The sequence below is a fragment of the Morone saxatilis genome, unplaced genomic scaffold (genome assembly GCF_004916995.1).
Source record: "Morone saxatilis isolate NCDOM2014 unplaced genomic scaffold, NCSU_SB_2.0 Contig0, whole genome shotgun sequence".
Taxonomy (NCBI): domain Eukaryota; kingdom Metazoa; phylum Chordata; class Actinopteri; family Moronidae; genus Morone; species Morone saxatilis.
The window spans coordinates 12,076,056-12,097,201 of record NW_023339650.1 but is presented as its reverse complement, the minus strand read 5'-3'; the positions used below and the strand labels follow the sequence as shown (position 1 = coordinate 12,097,201).

The window sequence follows — 21,146 nt, the reverse complement described above, 5'->3', positions numbered from 1 at the left end:
CTGCGAGAGGGAAATCTGGATTTATTGGCCATGTTGGAGAAGCCACCGTGCACTGTTATATGGTCCAAAGTCAAAATTCAGCATGTGTTATGGATGTCACACACCATTACTTGTGTCAAGTTTTAAATGTATGGATTCCTGCCAGCTACACGGTGTATTAGGATTCTCTTCAGCTCTGCGGTGCACAGGAGGTATGTGCCAACGTGCTGCTGTGGAGGAGAAGGATGGGTCAAATTTCCAATGAGCACCAAGGACATTTGGACACTTTTACATTAGTTAAAATACAAACTGACTGCCGGTTGGTGGTGAAAAATTATCAGTTAGGGCTGTTTGTCAGCTGCTGCGGTCACATCAAACAGCCCATCAACATTCTGCTGCTCACTGATTTTTAAAACTGCACTTTATGGGAGGCTTTGTAATGTGAGGCTGTGTCACCTGCTGTCATTTAGATATAAAAATAAATGGAAACCTGAGCTATGTGGTCTTCATTTGCCTCCCAACTGAGGATTAATGTAGTGATAAAAGAAACCCCATTGTGTATTAAAATACAACAAAGTGCCGCAGAAACATCGATTGTGTTCTCTCTAGCTTTTACAATAAAATTGGACTCTTTGCAACTTGGAACTGGTTCATTGAGGGGAAAAAAAACAACAGCTTCCCTTGGTACACTTCATATTGGTTTGGTCCAGATCTCATTTGTTTGGTGGCTACTCCTGCAGGGCTTATTAGGCTACTCTTATCTTAAAATGGCATGTAGAAGATAACAAAACAAAGCACATTGGCTGGGAATATAAGATATAAGACACAAGCTCTGGGTACTCTTTAGTTGTTTTTTTGTTTTTGTTTTGTTCTTTGTGCCAAAGGGGTTCGAAAGGGGACTTCATAGGATGCCAGAGCCATAATAATGGGTATGGGCTATACATTTTTTCATGCACCAGATCCAGACTGACAATTTACGCTCTGGATATCCTACTGGTCCTGTTTTATGAGGCCAACATTAGACTATTTTTATGCGAATGTCACTTCCAGCATAGCACGACCCAGACTGGTTCAGGGTCATGTTGGGGAATACAGCCATGGGACACGATTCTAGCATATATTATCCTTTAAACTAAATATTTAAGTAAAACATATTTTAATTCTGAAATTAAAACAGATTCTTTAAAGGTTGTAATAAGTGGTCACCTTCATTTGCCACTCGCTGCATCACTAAACGCGCAAAGGGAGACACCTGACGTCTGCAGCCACGCACGGACGCGCGCCGCCGGTGTGGCTGCAAAATCATAGTGTTAAAAAAAAAAGCTCAACGCGTGTTACCTGCCCTCACTGAGCCGCGGAGCTCTGGGTGAAGTAAGTGATTGCGCCGCGGGTTCACCAGTGAGAGCTTCCCACATTCACAGTCGCCTGCGCGCAATGGCACCGAGCGCTCCTCCCGCTCTCCTCGCAGAGCTGGACCCGATGATAACCGGATAACTTTTAAATCTGCTCGGATGATGCCTTCCCTCGATGGCATCTGATGAATTCTTCACTGGGAAACATAACAGGTAAGTCTGTTTAATTGGCAAAAAAAAAAAAAAAAAAAAAAATTAAATTACATACTTAAACTCCCCTTTTAAATGTTGTTTTGTTGTTTCTCCCTGTGTTTGTGTCTTAAATTGCATTCTTGTCTGCTGCTTTGTTTGCTAATTGTTTCATTCAGCATGTGCTCTGATATGTGACCATATGGGGAAACTCGTTTTGTGCGTAATTATTCCTGTCAGTGGACTATATTTGACCCCAATCAATCTGCAAGCGTGATTGCGAAGCGTGATAAAGTGAGCTATCGTGATCTTTAATTGAATATTACTACTCGCGCAGATTAACATTCCCTGGCAGCTGTAATGAATTTTGGGATAAAAAACAAATCAGTTACTGTCAGTTACCTCGTCTTTGCCTGCATGACCCCCAGTTAATTGATTTATTACTAATTTTCTGATAATGTAACTAAGTTGTCTTTAGGCTTTACTGTATGTGCAGTTAAAAATAGAAACACCCACTCCTTCCATTACATCCTTCGTAGTGGCTTTAGAGGCTTTACAAAGGCAGCACACACAATATATATATATATGTATTCTGAATTTGTTTATGCATGCATTTGAGGGTCTAATGATGCCCTTTTCAGGCACACTTGTAAGAGGTCAGAGTCCTACACTCTGACATTAAGTGAAGAGGATCAGGTGGTGATTAATATGAGAGGGAGGTCCAGCGAACAAAAGAGTGAAGAGGGAAATCAGTTTCAATTAGCACTTGATCTACAAGCGCAAGCAAACCATGCAGCTGGAGCACTATGCAACCTTGTATCACGTAAACAGTGGGACTGGGATTAAAAATGCATGTGTGTTGGTGTGCATAGATGTGATTTTATTCCTCACGACCTGTCACACCTAATTCTGTGATGAACTTAGTGCTGCACTTCCATTAGGAGACTTCAAGGTGATTGGTATCAGTGGCTGTTTTTTTTTTTCTTCGCTTCTTCAGATTCTCTTGTGGACAATCATATGATACTGGAGCCATTGAGAAAGTGAGTGGGATTATAGACTGAGGAAATCTTTAAAAGCCTCCTGGGTTTGAGCCAGGTCTAAAAATGGTCCCATTTTCTCTGCGTCTTTCTCCCTATTTTTCTGTCACAGAAAGAGAAGTGGGAGCTGGACAAAAATGGATCAGTTTGTTTTAACATCTAGGCACAGGTGTGAGCATCACCACAGCACTGTTATTTGGACTCTGGCCAGAGAGGGAGGATTGGGAATAAATGAGAGGAAGGATGGAGTGCAAGGAGCAGAGCCCGGGACCAGAGCCAACCGGACCACTCAGGGTGGCTGCACTGACTTATTACTCCTCCCTGATGAGCTTACCTCACTGATGCTGCTCAAAGGCACACTGCCGGCCCCTCATTAAAGTTACTATCTCTGCTTTGTAGTTTTCTGTTTCTGTTGGCTGTATTAAAAGCAATTTACAGGAAAGTACATATGAAAGGTTAACTGGAACCACCAGAAATGCATTACACCATCAATTAAGTCTGCAGTTAAGAGCATGAATTTCTGCTGAGTCTTCATAGAGTTGATTGTGTAGGAGCCAGAGAGCCGAGTCTTAAGGAGCCATCGATATGTGTTTCCATTTTTCATTAAGGAAAAATAAAATATTTGTGCCAGTGTGCAGCAAAAAGCAGCGATGTACAGAAAAGAACATCACTGCTCGGATGCATTTCAGCCGTTTTATTCATCAGTTCATCTGACTGCTGTTGCCAGGAGATGTTTCCCAGTAGGCCATTGACCTGAAATGATCCTGCCACCATCATCTGATGGCTAATATGCTGTGCTTTCATCTGACTAATGACGTGAGAAACGTCTGTGAGAGGGAGATCTGATAAATGAGTTAACACTAAACCATGCTTCTTTTCCTTTGGTAGGTCTGCCAAACACTTCACCTCCCATGTCACCGGGGCGCCCCCATGGCGTTGTTTAGTAGTGCAGAGCGGCTCTGGAACGAATCAGACAGTCTCGGATGGGACGACAGGAATGAGAGCTCAGAGGCATCGGGGCAGGATGAACGTAACTACTACGCCATGCTGTACTCCCTGCTCATCCTGGCCATCGTCTTTGGAAACGTGCTGGTGTGTCTGGCTGTGCTGAGGGAGCGTTCCCTGCAGACGACCACCAACTACCTGGTGGTCAGCCTGGCTGTGGCTGACCTGCTGGTGGCCTCTTTGGTCATGCCCTGGGCTGTGTACCTGGAGGTGAGGAGGTCATCGTGTCTCAGAATATCAGTGTATACAGTAGTATTGATTTAGAGCAGTGGCTCACAACCTTTTTTGTCTGACATATAGGAATGCATCAGAGCATTTAAACCTACCTCAAGGAGTTTTTACTGGTTATGAAACAGTCTTAATTTAATACTGATGCCTCTATATGACCTATAAGCACACAAGAACATTGGCTATGTAGTTATTCTTAATGTCTGCCTCCAGGTCGGATTTAGTCGGATTCCCCATGAAACCAATTAAACAAGGCAGTGGAAAGACGTCTGAAAGACCACGTCTGTCCACAGGTGCCGCCAGAATCAACGGACAATTTAAGTTCATGTTGCTGATTAAGTTTATTTCAGTTTATTTCAAAGTAGATGTTAAGTTACACGACATACCATTTATTACTTTTAGCTGTTTTTACTGTTTATCCTTTGATTATATTAACTATTTAAAAAATATATACCTTAATTACTTTTTACATATTATTTCAACTTCTCTGCTTGCTTGATAGATTCTTTATTGTTTTTTTTTGCACAGTCTGTACAGAGCCTCACATAAATACCTACAGTAGCTACACAGACACATTACACACCACAACATGACATAATAGACATCAAATACATCCCCATTTATACACACATCCCATAAATATAGCACCTACACACAACAGTTGCCATAGCGTTCCCGTTTCCAAGCCAGGGATCTGTCAGAGGGGCAGACAGGCGTGCAGACAATGTCATTGCAGCAGAACATGTGCTGGATATGATGATTTAATAGTTTCCATGCAGTCTCTTTGGCCTTTAGGTATTGCCACAGTCAGCTTAGTTTACTGGTTATTATGACAATAAAAGGGACACACGAGTTTGTAATTCTAATTGGATCCTTATTTTCTTTCCTGAACACAAATGTTTTTTAATCACACCACAATTTTCTTTTTTTCTTTTTTAGTAGTTGAGCTGCCCCACAGTCTTTCCGCCTGCAGCCATGGTGGCAACTGCAGAAGTACCCCTCTTGTGATACAATTACCTCTGGTTGGGAATTACTGATCTAGAGCTCTGAAGCAAAAGAAGGGCAAGAAAATGGAGAGGAAGTACAGAGGTTGTGGAAGAGATTGAAATACACATTCTTGGCAATGACTGAGCAGCTGACACTGGAGAGGAGAAGAGAGAAGAGGGGAAGGGAGGAGAGGGAAGGGAGGAGACAAAGTGGACTTTGGCACCCAAAAAAGGGAGCTACAGTCAGAGGGAAAAAGGATGAGGGTAATTTGGAGCTTATTACAGAGTGACAACTGTGTGGGTGATAGGGAGACAGTAATGATGATGAAAGGTAGTTAGATAGTGCTTCACTATTCGTGTAGATTATATATAATTGCTGAAGGACATATTGAATCATACAAAAGTGCAATATTCATTAATTTAGCAGGAACGTAAAGGTCAGTAGTATCTTCTATGAGGCTGGGAAAAAACATATTAGTTCAGAGTCAGGGTCAAAGACTCCCAAGACTGGCACTGTGTGCACCATCACGCTGCAAGGTCTAATCTGAGGGACAGGGGGATTAGCTCGTTGTGACCAGAACATTGCAGGTTTACTTCTGCAGGCATGTCTTGGCAGGAAAAGTGACTGAGTGTTGCTTGCACCACCCACAGCAGGTACTAATAATGTGCCCTTGAGCAAGCCACCTTCTCCCTGGATGGCACAGTTGATGTATGACTTGTACTTAAAGGAAATGGTTGTATTGGCAGCAATGACTGAGCGCTTACTTTCCACAATTCATCCTAAATGATGTTGCTCTCCCTCAGAAAATGTATGAGCTGACTACGGAAACATTTCCATTTGTAGTGCAGCGGATGCTCCTCTTCCAAGTTCAAGATTTTATCAGTAGTGTTTTATTATGTGGAATACAGTGAGATCTGATAGAAAACATAAGATTATTGATAACAAATGTACTATGAATAAATGAAAAATATCTAAGAAAAGTAGTAGCCCCATAATTTCCTGTTACTTTTACTTTATGTGATGGGTCTAAAATACAAATTGGCTCGGGGCCAATGCTGGTATTGTGATCTCATCAGGGGTGAGTCCAGACTTTTTTGACTGGGACTAGGAAATTCTGAAATTCCAATACTGTTTAGGGATCCCAGTATGCAGAAATATTCAAACACACTAGGCAAAAATAACACATTCACATCCAAAAAACGTGTTTGGTTTTTGCCCAAAACTGCAGGGGATTAGCTAGAGTGGGATTAGATAAATGGGAACGTTTGCAAAGGGGAGATTCGTGGGGACACTCAGATATCTTAAGGTCAGAGGTCAAGGGACCCCTCATTGAGATGCTAGCATGACACGGTTGGTGCCAATGCATGCATTAGGTCATTTAGTTTCATATGATATTAGTATCTATCTATCTGAGCCTGATACCGCCTCTGAAAGACGAGTGCAGAGTGGAAGAGATAAGGATAATGGACTGGCACTTGGGGTGGACAATCAGATTTCAGGCCCCCCCTCTGGACATGCCCCTGCATCTCATGGGAGGGCCGCTTCAGCGTTCAAGTACAACAAGAAAGCTCAATATTCAAACAGCAGTTTGTAGACATTTTTATTAATTTATTGTTTTAGTTGTTCACAGCCAAACAACAAATGGAGACGAAATGAAACCTTCTCTCTTCTTATCAACCGCTTGCAGGAACCTTTGGCTTTTGCCATTATTTTTCACCAAAGGAAATCCACACATAAAAAGAGTCTTTTTTTTTTTTGCTAACTAGACAAAAAAAGTATTAAAAATTGTCATAGGCCTTTAGTTTGAGATCCCTGGAAAACCAGAAGAAAACACAGATTACCTCCCTCTAATAGATACTGTATATTGTGTCCTAGTGTCCAAAACAAATGCTGTGCCAGCTGTGTCTTCTCACGTCACTGCTGTGAACATATGGATCACATATACTGTATGTTCACAGTCAATACGAGGCAGAGCCCCTCTGAGTCACTATCATATTCCCACACTGTGCACAATATCCAGTCTTTGTGTGTGTGTGTGGGCGGGGGGGGGCAGTGGGCAGTGTATATATTGTGTGTATGTGTGTGTGCTGTTATTTCTATACTTAAAAAGACCAAATGTCCTTACAAAGATTAAAATGATGATAGTGGTATGCCACAAAGACAGTAGGATGGTTAGGATTAGGAATTGTGTTTTTGTGCATATTTTACCATTTAGCAGGTTTTCTCCTATGTAAGATCTTCCTGTTTCACTACCACCTGCAATTTATATTTTTGCAGCTGTGAGCAGGTGCTCCATTTTTGTGCAGTGTATTATGGATCAATATTGTACATTAACAGCATACTCATAAATCCACCATTTGTAAGTATGCACTTACTTTTTTGAGTATATGTGCACACACCATTTACACAAACCCTTTTTAGAAATTGTATGCAGGAAGGAAGTGGGGAACGGTGCTAGTTTGGGTCATGGTGCAGAAATGCTTGTTCAAATACTTCCCATAATGCCACTGAACAGTATAACAGATTACAACCTCCACACCTGCTAAACATCCACATCTTTCAAACTTAATGCCTTTCTGTTAAAACTGTGTATTCCGCAAGCCCAAAACGAAATAACCCTGATGATGTGACATCAGCTGGTTTATTTTCTCTTACCTGACAAAGCTCCTCCAGACCCACAGAAGACATTACGCAGCTGTTTTCACACGCTGAGTGGTACTAACCATGACAAGTAAACACATTTTTATGTGTAAAATTGGTGGAGAGCTCATTTAAAACTGGAATATGTGTACGGGCATTTGTGTTCAGGTTAGGCATTTTGCGGAGAGATACACAGAAGTTTAGAAATGAACATTAGTAGATTCCACATTAGTCTGTATACGAAAACAACTCAGTGTATCTCAGAAAACACACTCAGTGTATCTCAGTGGTGCCATCAAGGGGAGGTCCTCCTTGATACATTGATGCTTCTGTACGTATTGTATGCTTCTATTAGACATTTTAGGTACTATTCATTTAAATCAACAATGTATATTTTTCATAATCATGTTATGAACTTCCCCACTCCTCCAAGCTTTTGGTTTAGGTTTTTGTGCCACCCCATGTGAGTGGCCCCCTCTGGTCACCCCTATGAAAAATATCTGGGAGCGCCACTGGTGTATCTGTTTGTCTCTCTCAGCACTATCTGTGCGAGAGAGATTGCTGTCTATTTACATCTTTGTACGTGTGTGTGTGTGTGTGTGTGTGTGTGCCTCTGCGTATTCCCATGTGTGCCTGCCGCCTCTGTGGGTAGGCGTATATTCCCATCTCAGACTAAAGAGATTCAGTAACCAGGCGAAAGAGCTTGGATCCCATTTATCTTTGTCAGACAGTTATTACCAGGCATTATGGAGCCAAAGTGAAAGTCGGTCTGAGCAGGAGCCTGCTGTGTGGGTGGAGGTCAAGGGGATGGTTTAGGGTGTTATTGGTTTAGCTTGGGGTTAGTGTCCTTTCTGAGAGTTGGAAACTCCCTTGAGGATAATTAGATCCTGTGTTTGACACATTCCCTCGATTCTACTTTACTGCTAACAACATTATGTATGTTGTCCATCATGGCGGCATCATCAGAGAACATTTACACTTCAGAGCACCTTGCAGTTTGTGTTATCCGAGGATGAGGATAAGTGCTATATGCTGACATAAACATATTTGCTAATTCATGCATAAATTTGCCTAATGAATACCCCTATTAGCATAAATGCTAAAGTTCAATATATCAGGGTGAATATGTTTTTTTTTTTTTTTTTCAATATCCTTTTCATGTCATGTAGGCCAAACTATCTCCATGTGCACATTTTTCCTTCTTCCTTGCCTTTTCTGTCACATGCGCGAGTGTGTGCGTTCATGTGTGCACTCAATAGGTGCTTCACACTTCACGGTGGAGAAGGGGAAGAGAAAGGTGTGCATTGTTAATATGCCTGTCTGTCCTGTGCAGGTGGTCGGCGGTGCCTGGCTTTTCAGCCGGCTCTACTGTAACATCTTTGTCACGCTAGATGTGATGATGTGCACCGCCAGTATCCTCAACCTGTGTGCTATCAGCATTGACAGGTGAGTGTGCAGAGTGTGTGTTTACCTTCTTACCGCAGTTATTGTGTATGACGTTGCCATGACATCTCCAGTTTAAATGTCATCCAAGTGAGATTTCCATATTTCAAGATCTTATTCTTTTGTTCACCTCACCTCATAGAAATGTTAAACTTCCTGGAGAAGGACACTTTTTCCATCATGTTTGTATCCTCTTAATAGATATGTGTGTATATCTGTGGGCGTCAGTGAGCGACAGAAATGAGGAGATTTATGTGTTTCTGTTTTGATGTTGTAAGTTCTTAGGTATGTTTGCGTCTAATTGCATTTGTTTGCATTGATGCAGGAGGAGCTGTGCCGTGCCGTCAGTTTGAAAATTTACTGTAGTATTTACATTATTTATTTGCTTAGTTTTCTTCTTGTGTCACAGTTAATATTTAATAGCTCTCAATAGTCTTTGAACTTACACCCCCAGGCAAGAGTTCAATTATATACAATGAATAACATAAATAACTGAAGGTGGGGATATATTTGTACTGCACTTACAGAGGAGGGAGTCTTTTCCTTCCGATGGATGCTTTCATAAGATACCAGTGTACAAAGCTGATTTCACCAGGGCAAAGCAACAGTTGTTCAGAGGCCTCAAATGTTCCTGGTTCATTGTGTGTTTGTTTTCCTGGTAATTTGATTATTTGCAAATTTGTAAAGGAATTTGCAAAGTACAATAACAAATAAGATAGCCCTGGATTATTATCTCAATTATCCCTAACTCGTAGACTCTTAGTCATACAGAGAATTATCACCTGAATCTGCAGCTCCCCACAACTTTACAGAGATTTTGTTGAACAAGTTTTAGTTTGTTTTGCTTGTCCAGCCCACAACTTTACTGTTTTGGTTCCACCTGCTCAGCATTGAACAGCAAACAGACATATATAGTTAGAGAATAGTGGAATATTTAGCAGGTTGAGAGAGAGAGATTACCTTCAGGAGCTGATAGAGACTGAAAACTGAGCTAAAAGAAAACTAATATTGGAGTTGCATTTGCCAAGTGGTCAGAAACATGACTAAAAACTGATGAATGTGTTTCGCAACTGCTGGATGTGTAAATAAGCAACCGTTGGCTATAAAGTTCACCATGTCAGTTTAAAGGGTGATAATATGTCAATGTTGTTGATGTTGATGTTATTGCAGGTTCAAATTACCACAAATTAATGAATACACAGAAAAACCTGCAGCCAGCAATAGATTTTAATGGGAACTTAAAGGCAACATGGTACATACACAATGCAGACATTTTTGCCCAGGGCCCCCCAAACAGGTAGATCAGGCCATAGTCTAGTACAGGGAAACCTTTTTTTTTGTTTTGTTTATTTTGCTCCTTTAATTGCACATGTTTACAGGCCTGCTGGTATATATGTTTGTCCTACAGTGTTTTCTTCGCAACACAATACATAATTTGCTTCTGAGGGGTGAAGTTCTTTGGAGCCCTGTGGTTGTCTGTGATTGATTATTAGACGAGTCAACAACACTGCTTACACGCTTTGTGAGGTGCTACATTAAAGAGAAGCACCAGGGGCATTCTGTGTCAATGATAGCGTATAACACGCTCGCATTACCTTTGTGACAGCCTTGTTTATTTATAACTTTACAGAAATCACTCCTGTGATAGCACGGAAGATTTGTCGCCTGTTGAAAGGAAAAGTCAAACCAGGCTACTAAGAGGCAGCGTAAATACACCAGAAAGGAAGTTTTTGCATCAAACTTAAAGGTGGAGTGTCTTTGTGAAAGTGTAGGTCATGTTTTTGAGCAGTGACTCAGAGCTGAGGCAGCTTATTTTCATCCTTAACTAAAAGTGTAAGTTAAAGCAGCACTTGATCAATAAATCATGTTCATTATTTTTTACCACTCCACTTTTTCATCTCGGCTTATATTTAACCAGACAGCAACATGGCAGGAGGGTAAAGACAGAGTAAAGCAGGGATGGAAGAGTATTTTTAGTGAATGTCTGTGCTCCGGGTTTCGCCCTGCATTTTGCCCACAGAGGAACCAGTGTAATTAGTCTGATGAGGATAAACAATCGTGGCAGTTATCTGGCTCTAAACAACATAACATCACATCCATTTTGGGTCGGGGTCCAGCGTAATTGCTGCTTCTTCTAAGCCATTGCTGAACCCAGTTTTCCCGGGCTCATTATACACCCTTATAGCATATAGTGTGCTGATTAACATTTAAATCAAAGGCCCACTAGGTTTATTGCTGAATACCCAAATTGTTTCTAAATAGAAATGCCTGGTTTGCTGCTTCATTGTTGGTCTTCATATTATCCGCTTTCTCTCAGCAGTGCATTTCTTGGCTTCCCCAAAGACTTGTTCTTTTCAGGGATGCTCCTTTTCTCTCTCTAATTATTCCCTTTTACTCTACCATATCAGCACTTTTCTCCTCATTCAAATGTCACCACCTATCCCCTCTACACGCACATTTTCAAAGCTGGACAGACTCTAATCTGTGTGTGTCTGCAGGTACACAGCAGTGGTGATGCCCGTCTTGTACAACACCACCCATCGCTCCAGGAAGAGAGTTTTTGTGATGATTGCCACCGTGTGGGTCCTGGCCTTCGCTGTCTCCTGTCCACTGCTGTTTGGTTTCAACACCACAGGTCAGGTCAACAACATTTTGAAATTTGTCTAAATGCACTGTAGCGTAGAAACAAGTTACACAGGATAGAATGCGAAGCACGAGGCACCAACTTACTGTGAAATTCAGGGTCAGAATTCTGTCTACTTGCCGTTTGGGGTCAGCAGTGGGACATGAAATGCAATCTAAAGTGCGATTTTAAGGTGCACTCCACCAATTTAGCATGTCAGAGTCAATTTGCTGGTCATGGTGAGCACTGTCCTGTACTACTCAGCCTGTGAAAATGTTGTTTAATATCTTCTGTGACTCTGCCTTGTGCTTCACTCTGAGAAAATAACCACTGATGATGAGACTTTTTAACATATAGCCTGTGTTATAAACTGGAGCAGGTTGAGTTTGAAAGACATGTACTAATATGTTCAATTCAACTTATTTAAAAGCATGTGGTTTCACTTTTTGACAAATGACGACAAATACTGTATGTAACAACAAAAATAGCGAATTTATACTATTAAAGGCTGTTTAAATGCTTAGAGGAGGAATTGTCACTCTAGCAGGAGGCTTTTTTATTCTTCCTGAGAAGATTCTGAGGGATGTTTTCGGGATTATTCATGTTCTACACAGCTGAAAATCTGCTGTGCTGACAAAATCACATCTTGCAGTGTGATGTGGGAACATGAAGAATCAGCCACCAGACAATAAAAATGGGAACAAGAAATGCGGGAGACATCACCAGCAGCGATTTTAATTTCAATGGCCAGCAGCACAGATGCATGACTGCTCGCACACAAAGAAGAGCATTAGTCAGACACAATGTAAAGCTACTCACAGAGATACAGGCATTTGGTTGAGTCCACTTACAATCAATGCATAACAATGGATGGTGATTGCAGGAATTCCACTGTTTTGTCAGGATGCAACCACACATCAGTGCTGCAGAGAGGGACCAATGGGGTCACATCAGGTCTAAGATCCTTCATCGTCATTCTAAAGAAATGGATTGAAAAAGAGCAGTTTGATGACACAAATACTGTATAAGTGCCAAACAAAATGGCAAAATAATATGAATCAAGAAACTGAATGAGGTTTGGAGTGTGGCTAGAAATAGACTGTACCTGTCTATCCTTGTTTCCATCTCTCTCTCTGTGTGTTGAGATATGTGGTATTGATCCAGGATGAACATCCAGGGAGAGGCCAATCACTTCAGTTTGTTCATGCCACTGACATGCAATGTTCATTTCACAGCTGTGGTCAGAGCATGCATCATTTTTCTTCAATTCGCAGCACTATTACCTGATAGATATTTAACTCTGATGCAATAATTGATTTCTACACTATCATTATCATGTCAAACGGTCTTTTGTCCTGAATTTATGGCGCAATTGTTGTCAGATCAATCATCCCTCCACCTCACAATAATTGCGTTGAGTACAGCACCGTACAATTCAGTACGTCTGCAGAATATGAAAGAGAATAAGACATCAATGTTATTTTCAAGATAGAGAACATGCACCAGAGGTCAGAGGTCAGCTGTAAATTACACCAACCTTTATTATCCTGTGATTTTGAGGCTGTTTTGCATAATGATTATTTTTTTTTGACTCAGATGACCCCATGGTGTGCTCCATCTCCAACCCTGAGTTTGTTATCTACTCCTCGGTGGTGTCCTTCTACTTGCCGTTTATTGTCACTCTGCTGGTCTACATCCGTATCTACGTCTTCCTCAGGATGAGGCGGAAGAGGATCGCCTTTGGCCAGGCCAGCGGGAAGGTGCAGCCAGGCTCAACTCCACCATCTGTGGTGAGATTATTATATTTATCTTTTGCAGGTGTCACTTTTGCTGAATTATGGCACCACTTTCCAAAAAAGCTCCTCTCATGAAGAATGTGTAAATTGGAACTAATGCCTTCATTTATGCTTGATCATTTATAAATCAGGTTTAAGTGGTTAATATGAACAACATTTGAGTTAATCCTCCTCCAGCAAAACATTTGCTTTGTGTTTTTAGATTCAGGAATAAAGCTGCAGGGCAATAGCAATTCATTTATAAATAAGTAAACAGTACTAATGACTTACATTTATAACTGGTGATTATTGTTGTTTATGTGCAACATATTAACATTTATAACAGCAGGTTCTTTTATTGTTTTATTGTTTGTTTTGACTTATAACTGCAAATTTAATTGTTTAATATTGTTTGTTATGCTTACTAACTTTTATAACTGCTGACCTGCTGTTCATTGCTGTTTACTCATTAATGAATTGACTACTGATGTCTCAACAACCAAAGAGATGTTTCACATCCAGTATTATGCAGTCATCTCCTGACTGAGAAAAAAAAAAACATTCTTTCCTAATGAGCTGATTCTTTGAAGGCGCAAGTTTTTCTACCAGCAATGTTATATTTATCATTCAGGTACAGTCCCTTTCCCTCATTCGCATTCACCCACATTGTGCATACTCATAATGACTTGCAAATTACATTTCACCTTTATATTACACCTTTTCTGTTGGACGCGCTCACCTTTCCTCTTCCTTTTATGTGCACATACCTCACTAGCAAAACCTCCCCCAAAGCCTCATAACTGGTTCCATTACAGTTTAAAAATACCCTGCCGCTGTCAGAAACACTGGATAAAATTCCCCGAGTATTTTTCTAATATGCATGACTTTTTATTTTAAGCCACAGGTAAAAGGGTTCAGATGAGATGTCAGAAGACTATCTCAGGAATATTACTTTGCCCTAATAGGAGAGAAAAGCTGTGTGATTTTGTGTGAGGCTGCTCTGTGAATGTAGGCTGAGTGCAACAGGTCAAAGATGAAACATATAGCTCGGTTCATAAGCAGCTGACACGGTTGTCACTGTAAAATTGAAGGTGTTCTTAATTAAAAGGGCTTGTCAAGTTAAAAATAGTAGGCTAAATTTAATCAGGCGGAGCGTTGAGCTCACTTAACAAACTCGAACGAGGGGGAAAAAAAGAAGGACAAACAAACAAACACAAATACAAACAATATATATGTAAATATGTAATAGATAGCTAACTCAATACAAAACACATCAAAGGCTAATGGGAACGCTAATTGCTTAGCTAAAATCATGCTAAATTAAGAGTAGGCTATAGCATTAAAGGTCCAGTCTATTGTCAGAAATGGAATATAATATTCGTAGGTATGTTTTCATTAGTGTATAAAATCACCTGAAAATAGGAATCGTTGTGTTTCTGTTCCCTTAGAATGAGCCATTTTTTTATCTACAGACGCCGCGGGTCGGTTGGAGTCTGCCATGTTAAACCGCCATGTTTCTACAGAACAGACCAAACACTGGCTGTAAAAAGGCTCTGTCGTGTTTCGCAGCCATTGTAGTTTATCCTAGTTTATCTTCACAACTTGTTCTCATTCCCAAGTCAAATATAGACGGCAGCCGTGTTCAGTTAGTTCGATCTGCAGCCACACATATATACTGGTTTTTAAGAGCCAAAGAGAACAAATTGTATTTAAGTTGTTTTTTAGATAGAGAGGAAATATTTTATGTTTATTTTGAGAACAAAGCAATAAATTATATTTTAGTCCGTAAAAAGCATCTTCTTTTTATTTCAGTGATTTTGTGACAAGGTTGGATGTCTCATTACAGTTCAGTTCTGAATTTAGTTTACAACCAGCTGTCAGTTCTTTGATCACATCCATCATATTTGCTCCAGTTAGATCTATCATACAAATGATGCCGTTATCTTTTAACCAGGGGCAAGGAGACATCAGGTCATGTTCTGTGCATCTGTACCAACCTATTTTTAAAATATGATGTATAAAAAGACACTATGTGATAATTCCATCCAGTAACTTGACCAGCTTTGGCAAATCCAGGAGCTTCCTGTGTAATGTGGTTTTGATTCACTCCAGTCCATTTTTCTCCCCTTCAATGCACACAAATTCACAGTCAAGTCCAATATTTTAACAGCAGGTTACAGATAATTGGTTGTGGGTGAGACCCAGTTTGAGATCTCATCCATGACTGGAGACACCCGTTGTAAGATCCGAGCCCTGGAGTAGTTCAGGCTGAGAGAGTTATAATGGAAAAGTGATTTGAAATAACATAATAGGACTCTGACTCAGTCAACTAAAGGAACATTTGATATGACAAACGAGGCTTTCAGTTTTTTCTTTGTCTCAAAGGCAGCTATCTTTAACTCTGAGCTTTAATTGAGTTGCACAGTATTTGGCTCAGGAGTGAGAGTGACTGAAAATATAAGAGACGTGAATCCTAATTCTCTTGATGTACTTTGTCTGTGACACTCAACAAGGTTTGTTTGAAGTTCAATAAAAACAAAAACAACCGATGAATAGACATCAGTGAGTTTCCAAGTGAATGGCGAAAAACATTCTGCACCTCCAGATTGATTGGTAGGGGTGTTGAGATAAGGGAGGGTTGAGCATTTCTCTGGAAAATATTTCCCATCTTGAATTTTCCCTCTACTCCCCTAGGAGACCTGTCTACAAGAGGAGACTCCCAAGGCGAAGCAAGACTTGTCACCTATACGGATTAAAGTGGTGAGTGTTATTTTAAACTAGAGATCCCACACAAGCCTGAATTCTTGAATTGATTTTTTTTCCCCCAGTGCTCTAGTTTTGCTGAATGCAGACCAGCCCAATGCCTGACTAACTCTCATATTGACTGTGTTGGCGTATTGTGACACGGTGGCACGCAAGGCGGTTCTGTTTTTAGCTTTTCATGCGAGTTTCTCTGTGTCTATGTTCATGCATCGTCCGTGGTCGCAGCCTAGGGGTCTGAGAAGGAGCTGAAAATTGTGATTCCGAAGCGTGGCTCGTTGCCTTGTGTCACCTGGTCACTAGTCAACAGAGCAAAGTCTGTGGGTGACGCACTGCAGCACCTGCATAATCCACAGACTGTTCAAAGGCGGAGGGAATAACAATCTGTAATTTTCCCCTGAGGAAAATGTGTGATGAGATGAGTGTGTGAGTAAGAGGAGACTATAAAAATTCATGTTTCTGGCAATACTAGAAATATACATTACACAGTGCTTAAAACTGACACTTCTTAGGAGAAATGGCTCGTTGGAGCAGTATTTGTAGAATTTGTTTATGTTTTAGAAAGTATTTGCTGGTAGAAGAGGTCAATAAAGAGGCTATAAAAACTGAAATATTGCTTTTACAGTCAATGCACAGATACTGTAGTCGCATTGATGTGTGTTGAATACCAACTGTGCATCTGTGGGAGTGGAGGTGCAGGAAGAGCCTTGCCACCACTTTCAGTCTGTCTGAATGGCACTTAGATCTCATCTGAGATGTACTGACCATCACCTCCAACTTTCTTTGTCAGCTTACTCAGGAGCTTAATATTTTCAACATGAGGTTAAAGCAGGATGAAATAAAGGTAATCTGTCAATAATAGTGCAATGAACTGGAATTATTTAAAATTCAAACATTGGAAGCTGCAATAATTGATCTGTTTTTCAAAGTTGGGGGCAAAACAATAATAACATTGACACAATTTCACCTTATAAAGTTGTTATTTTTCTTGACACCCAGCAGGTCCCTTCAACTCTGTTTTGGTCTTTACCAACTCCTGAGGAAAATATCCATCTCTTTAGAGAGCTAAATTCTCAATTATGTTCTAACTTTGTCTGCCTTTTGGTGCTTGGCAGGATACAGTACTATATGTTTATCAGAGCTTGTTTCACTGAAAATTTCTGAGTGAACCAAAACATTAAAGCTACAGGCCCGAAAACTAAAACAATGAGCTGAAAGACGCTAAAATATTCTGTAGAGTTGAGGGGGAACTGCAGAGTTAATAGATAAATAGATCATTCTGAAGCTGGTTTGTCCCCACAACCAATACCTTTCACATTATTCATAGTCATTTGACCCTTTGTTTACATACAAATATTAATTAGAGCATTACAGTATTACATTACAGCTTTATTATGTGATTAAATATGTGTGCTGATTGCACTTCATCTCTTTCACTGTACAATTTGCCAATAATCGTGTATCATTTGTCCCAACAGCAGAGTGTAGAGCCTTCAGGTCCCTCCAAGCCCAACCTGCTGTCGGGATGCCTGTGGCGCAAACGACCAAAGACGGGACCTGTAGAGAACTCTATGCTGCCCCCGGTGGACACACACAATTGCTGCAGCATCAGCCACGCCTCCTGCGGCCGCACCGAGTTCGAGCTGGAGCAAGAGCGAGCGGAGGAGGAGGCGGAGGGGAACAACCAACATGAACAGCCTCCGGTCAGAATGAGCTGCGAGGTGAAGGATCTGTCCAATGGACGAACACACACGTCACTGCGGCCGGTGCCTCATTCTCATACCAACAACCCACGATTCAGGAGCATGCACGCACGGGAGAAAAAGGCCACTCAGATGCTGGCCATTGTGCTTGGTGAGTGGAGACTTAGGTCTTAAGTGGGATAAGCGGAGGAAATGAAAATACAAATGTCATGGTTACCCTTAATACATGCAATTTTATAGGATTGAGTTACTTATTCTAAAAGTTCATTTTCTTATGGACTTTTCTTCCATATGCACCTGGTCACCTGTACCGAGTACCTGTCATCTGGCTGTGATGCACACCAGCACATTTGTTTACTCCTTGTGTATTTGCTGCATATTTTACAGAGCCACAATAAATCAAGATAAAATGTCAAAAAAAAAATGTCTGGCTTCAGGTTCACAGTGTGGGTTTCAACACACGCTGTAGCTCCCGACACAGCTTCCACACGCTCCAATTATCAGCCAGGTTGTTATAAGCCTGGTCAAGTTATCTCTGGCATAGCATAGATCTTGCTGACAAAAATGTAATCAGAGGTGTCTGATTGCATTACAGTGGTGTCAGTGAAATCTGTGGCGCACACGTAGACAATTATCTCAGTCCGGCCCACTTCCCACCTGCTTTTCAGCCAACAGACCACTGCTTTGCTGCATGTTGTGACCCCAATTACAGTGCATGGATTTAATGCGTGTTTCAACTATGCTTAGTTGTTTATACATAAACTATGTCCTGTTGGCTGCAGTTAAGTATATTAAGTGACTTCAAGTCTTGCATGTGAATTCCACACAAAGTACAGGTTAATTGGGTACCAAAAGTGTTTTAATTGACTCTTTGCCAAGCCTGCCTGTCAAGCTTTCTATTCTAGCACAAATAAGCAGTTTTTTTTAAATTAACAGCAGATTCACTGTATGAAATTCTGGGTAAGTTTTAAAGCAATAGGTTTACAAAATGATAAACAAAAGCAGGCTAGCTGTATAGTGCAACTGTAAAACAACAACCATGTAAAAGAGTCTTTAATGAACATAGTAACACATTTTAAAATGCTAATAAACTAAAGCTAGATAAAAAGTCATCATTCTCACCAATTGATAACATTAGAAGATGAAATAAAGAAGCAGCTTTGTTCTTGTATTACGGGGTAGAACTAGTTAGCCTTAGTATTATAAATCTTGGTTGCAATGTTATTTGTTCTAACATAATCTGTTTGGAAGCTCACTAAAAAAATACATACTTGGACAGGTTAGATTTATGCTTTATTGCTTTAAGGCCTAAATTAAAAACAGTATGTTTCACCTTGATAAAAAGAGGCTTTTAGGTTGTTTTTTTTCTTAAGTTGCTAAAGTGTAAACTTCCCCAAACTAAATAAAGAACATGAATGAGCCATTATTGAAATACATTTAGTCAGCTAATGACTGCATTTATTATTATACATTATTAGCTGAGTCGGCTTTGGAAGTAGGCCTTGGTTATTGTTGTTAGTTAGCAGCAGACAAACACACAGTTTAATCTTCTTTGTATACACAATTTTGCTCTCAGTGTTTGTGGTTTGGGGCCATCCTTCAAAATACTTAATATATGAAGTATCGCTCTAAACACTGATATAGCTCCCGGTCTGACATAACCCCACGTAATAATTATTATCTAACTTTAGAAGTAACGCTTGGTTGCTACTGTTATTAGTAAGCTAGTTAACCACTAATGTTTTCAGCTTACAAACATGTTTAATGCATTCTTTACAACTTTGCTCTTGTGTTTTTGGTTTCGTCCTTTCTCCATACCTCCCTGTTCTCTGGCTGCTCCAGGGGTGTTTCTCATCTGCTGGCTGCCTTTCTTTGTGACTCACATTCTGAACACCCACTGCAGGACATGCTACGTGCCTCCTGGGCTTTACAGTGCTTTCACCTGGCTGGGGTATGTCAACAGTGCCCTCAACCCTATTATCTACACCACCTTCAACATCGAGTTCAGACGGGCCTTCATCAAGGTCCTCAGCTGCTGAGGAAGACGGCGTGCCAGGAAATTAAAATGGAAATGAGACTGTGCACTCATGCCTCAACTCTGGCGTGGTGCATTTGGTAAACAGTGACCACAGATGTACACTGGTCATGCTCAAGGGAAGAAAATCTGCTTTGTACCCTGCAGGAGTTCCACAGTAGCAGCAATGTGAAGCATGAAATAGAAAGAGACGCTGTGGTATGCAATAAATGCAAACAAACATTGATTTTTAACTCAAATCAAACTTTTGCTTCTTAACAGGCCTCCATTTGAACAGTATTACTCCTCAAATGAGACTTACATTTTCACACACAGTCTTATTGATAGCACAAGGTGTCGGACTTTCTTGTGGGTCCATCTTGTACAGTATATGTACTGCTCATTGGCACAGTTCCTCAGTGCAGGATTTTTCCAATCGATGTAAGTTTGGAAGCTCTTTAGAGCCACAATGGAGCTTTAAGGCTGGTAAATTGATCATAGAGCTGCGGGCCACTTCATCCTTAGGCCCGCTGCCACCGCACTGTGTGGATTAACTGATATTACTCATCTCCCCCACTCCCCCCCTCCTTTCATCATCATCATCACCACCATCAGTTGCTCACCAGTGCATGCACAAATCAAATTTCAAGGGCGTTCACTTGAATGGTGCTGGAGGGATTGTATTGGTCCCTGCCAAGACTCACATCGTTTTGAAGATTGTCATATATATTGATGTGGAGGCATTGTGCTCAGTGTGGATTCATTAGAATTAAAATTGTGAGATTTTGATGTAACGCACAGTGGAAACATTTTCAGTGTTTTTTAAAGGGACTGCCTGTTTATTGGCAAACCTTCCCATGATTTAGAGCTGCCTGCTGGCTGTTCGGGATGTGCTGGTGAAGGCAGGAGCCTTGTAATATTAACCAATCAAGCAGGATTGTAAACAGTGTGGTGGGAGGGTCTGTCATGCACAGGGCATTTACTGCAGTGTGTTGTAAATAAAAAAAAAGATGAAATGTTTTCCAGGCTTGCAATCATCTATCTATACGCATACGGTATTACACAGCTCATGTATGCACGTGTATATTTTAATTTTGCTGATGACGGGAGACACCAACAGATACTGACAAATAAAAGCGTTTGTGGGCTTTCTGTGAGGAACACAAGAGGAACCAAGCTGAGTGAACAGGATATTTGGAGGGGGGATTTAGAGACGTATAAAGGGGCACAACAGTGACACAGAAGGAGGATGAATCTGGAGAGAAAAACACAGAAAGAGATAAGGGATGATGGGAGAGCTGAGTAGGAAGGAGTAAAGCCAAAAAGGAAAGAAATGAACTGAAAGAACAAGGATCAAAGATTACTGTAGGAGGAAAAAAACTAGATGGATTGAGGATAGCTGCAGGAGGGG

At 40.8% G+C, this 21,146-nt stretch overlaps 1 protein-coding gene across 1 annotated transcript; it reads left to right on the top strand.

Moving 5' to 3' along the window:
- Positions 1-1,362: 1,362 nt before the first annotated feature.
- drd3 (dopamine receptor D3) lies at positions 1,363-20,664 on the top strand. Its single transcript, XM_035652634.1, has 8 exons — positions 1,363-1,544; positions 3,446-3,772; positions 8,751-8,863; positions 11,359-11,495; positions 13,080-13,273; positions 15,953-16,018; positions 17,497-17,872; positions 19,564-20,664. Exons 2-8 carry the CDS (start codon positions 3,488-3,490, stop codon positions 19,758-19,760), a joined length of 1,368 nt encoding a protein of 455 aa, XP_035508527.1. The 5' UTR covers positions 1,363-1,544; positions 3,446-3,487; the 3' UTR covers positions 19,761-20,664.
- The last annotated feature ends 482 nt before the right edge of the window (positions 20,665-21,146 follow it).

Excerpts from the sequence above, each read along its gene's own strand:
- drd3 (XM_035652634.1), top strand. The coding sequence starts at position 3,488 with ATGGCGTTGTTTAGTAGTGCAGAGCGGCTCTGGAACGAATCAGACAGT. Across the intron at positions 11,496-13,079 it reads GTTTGGTTTCAACACCACAG|ATGACCCCATGGTGTGCTCC; the intron begins GTCAGGTCAACA and ends TTTTTGACTCAG. Across the intron at positions 16,019-17,496 it reads CACCTATACGGATTAAAGTG|CAGAGTGTAGAGCCTTCAGG; the intron begins GTGAGTGTTATT and ends TTGTCCCAACAG.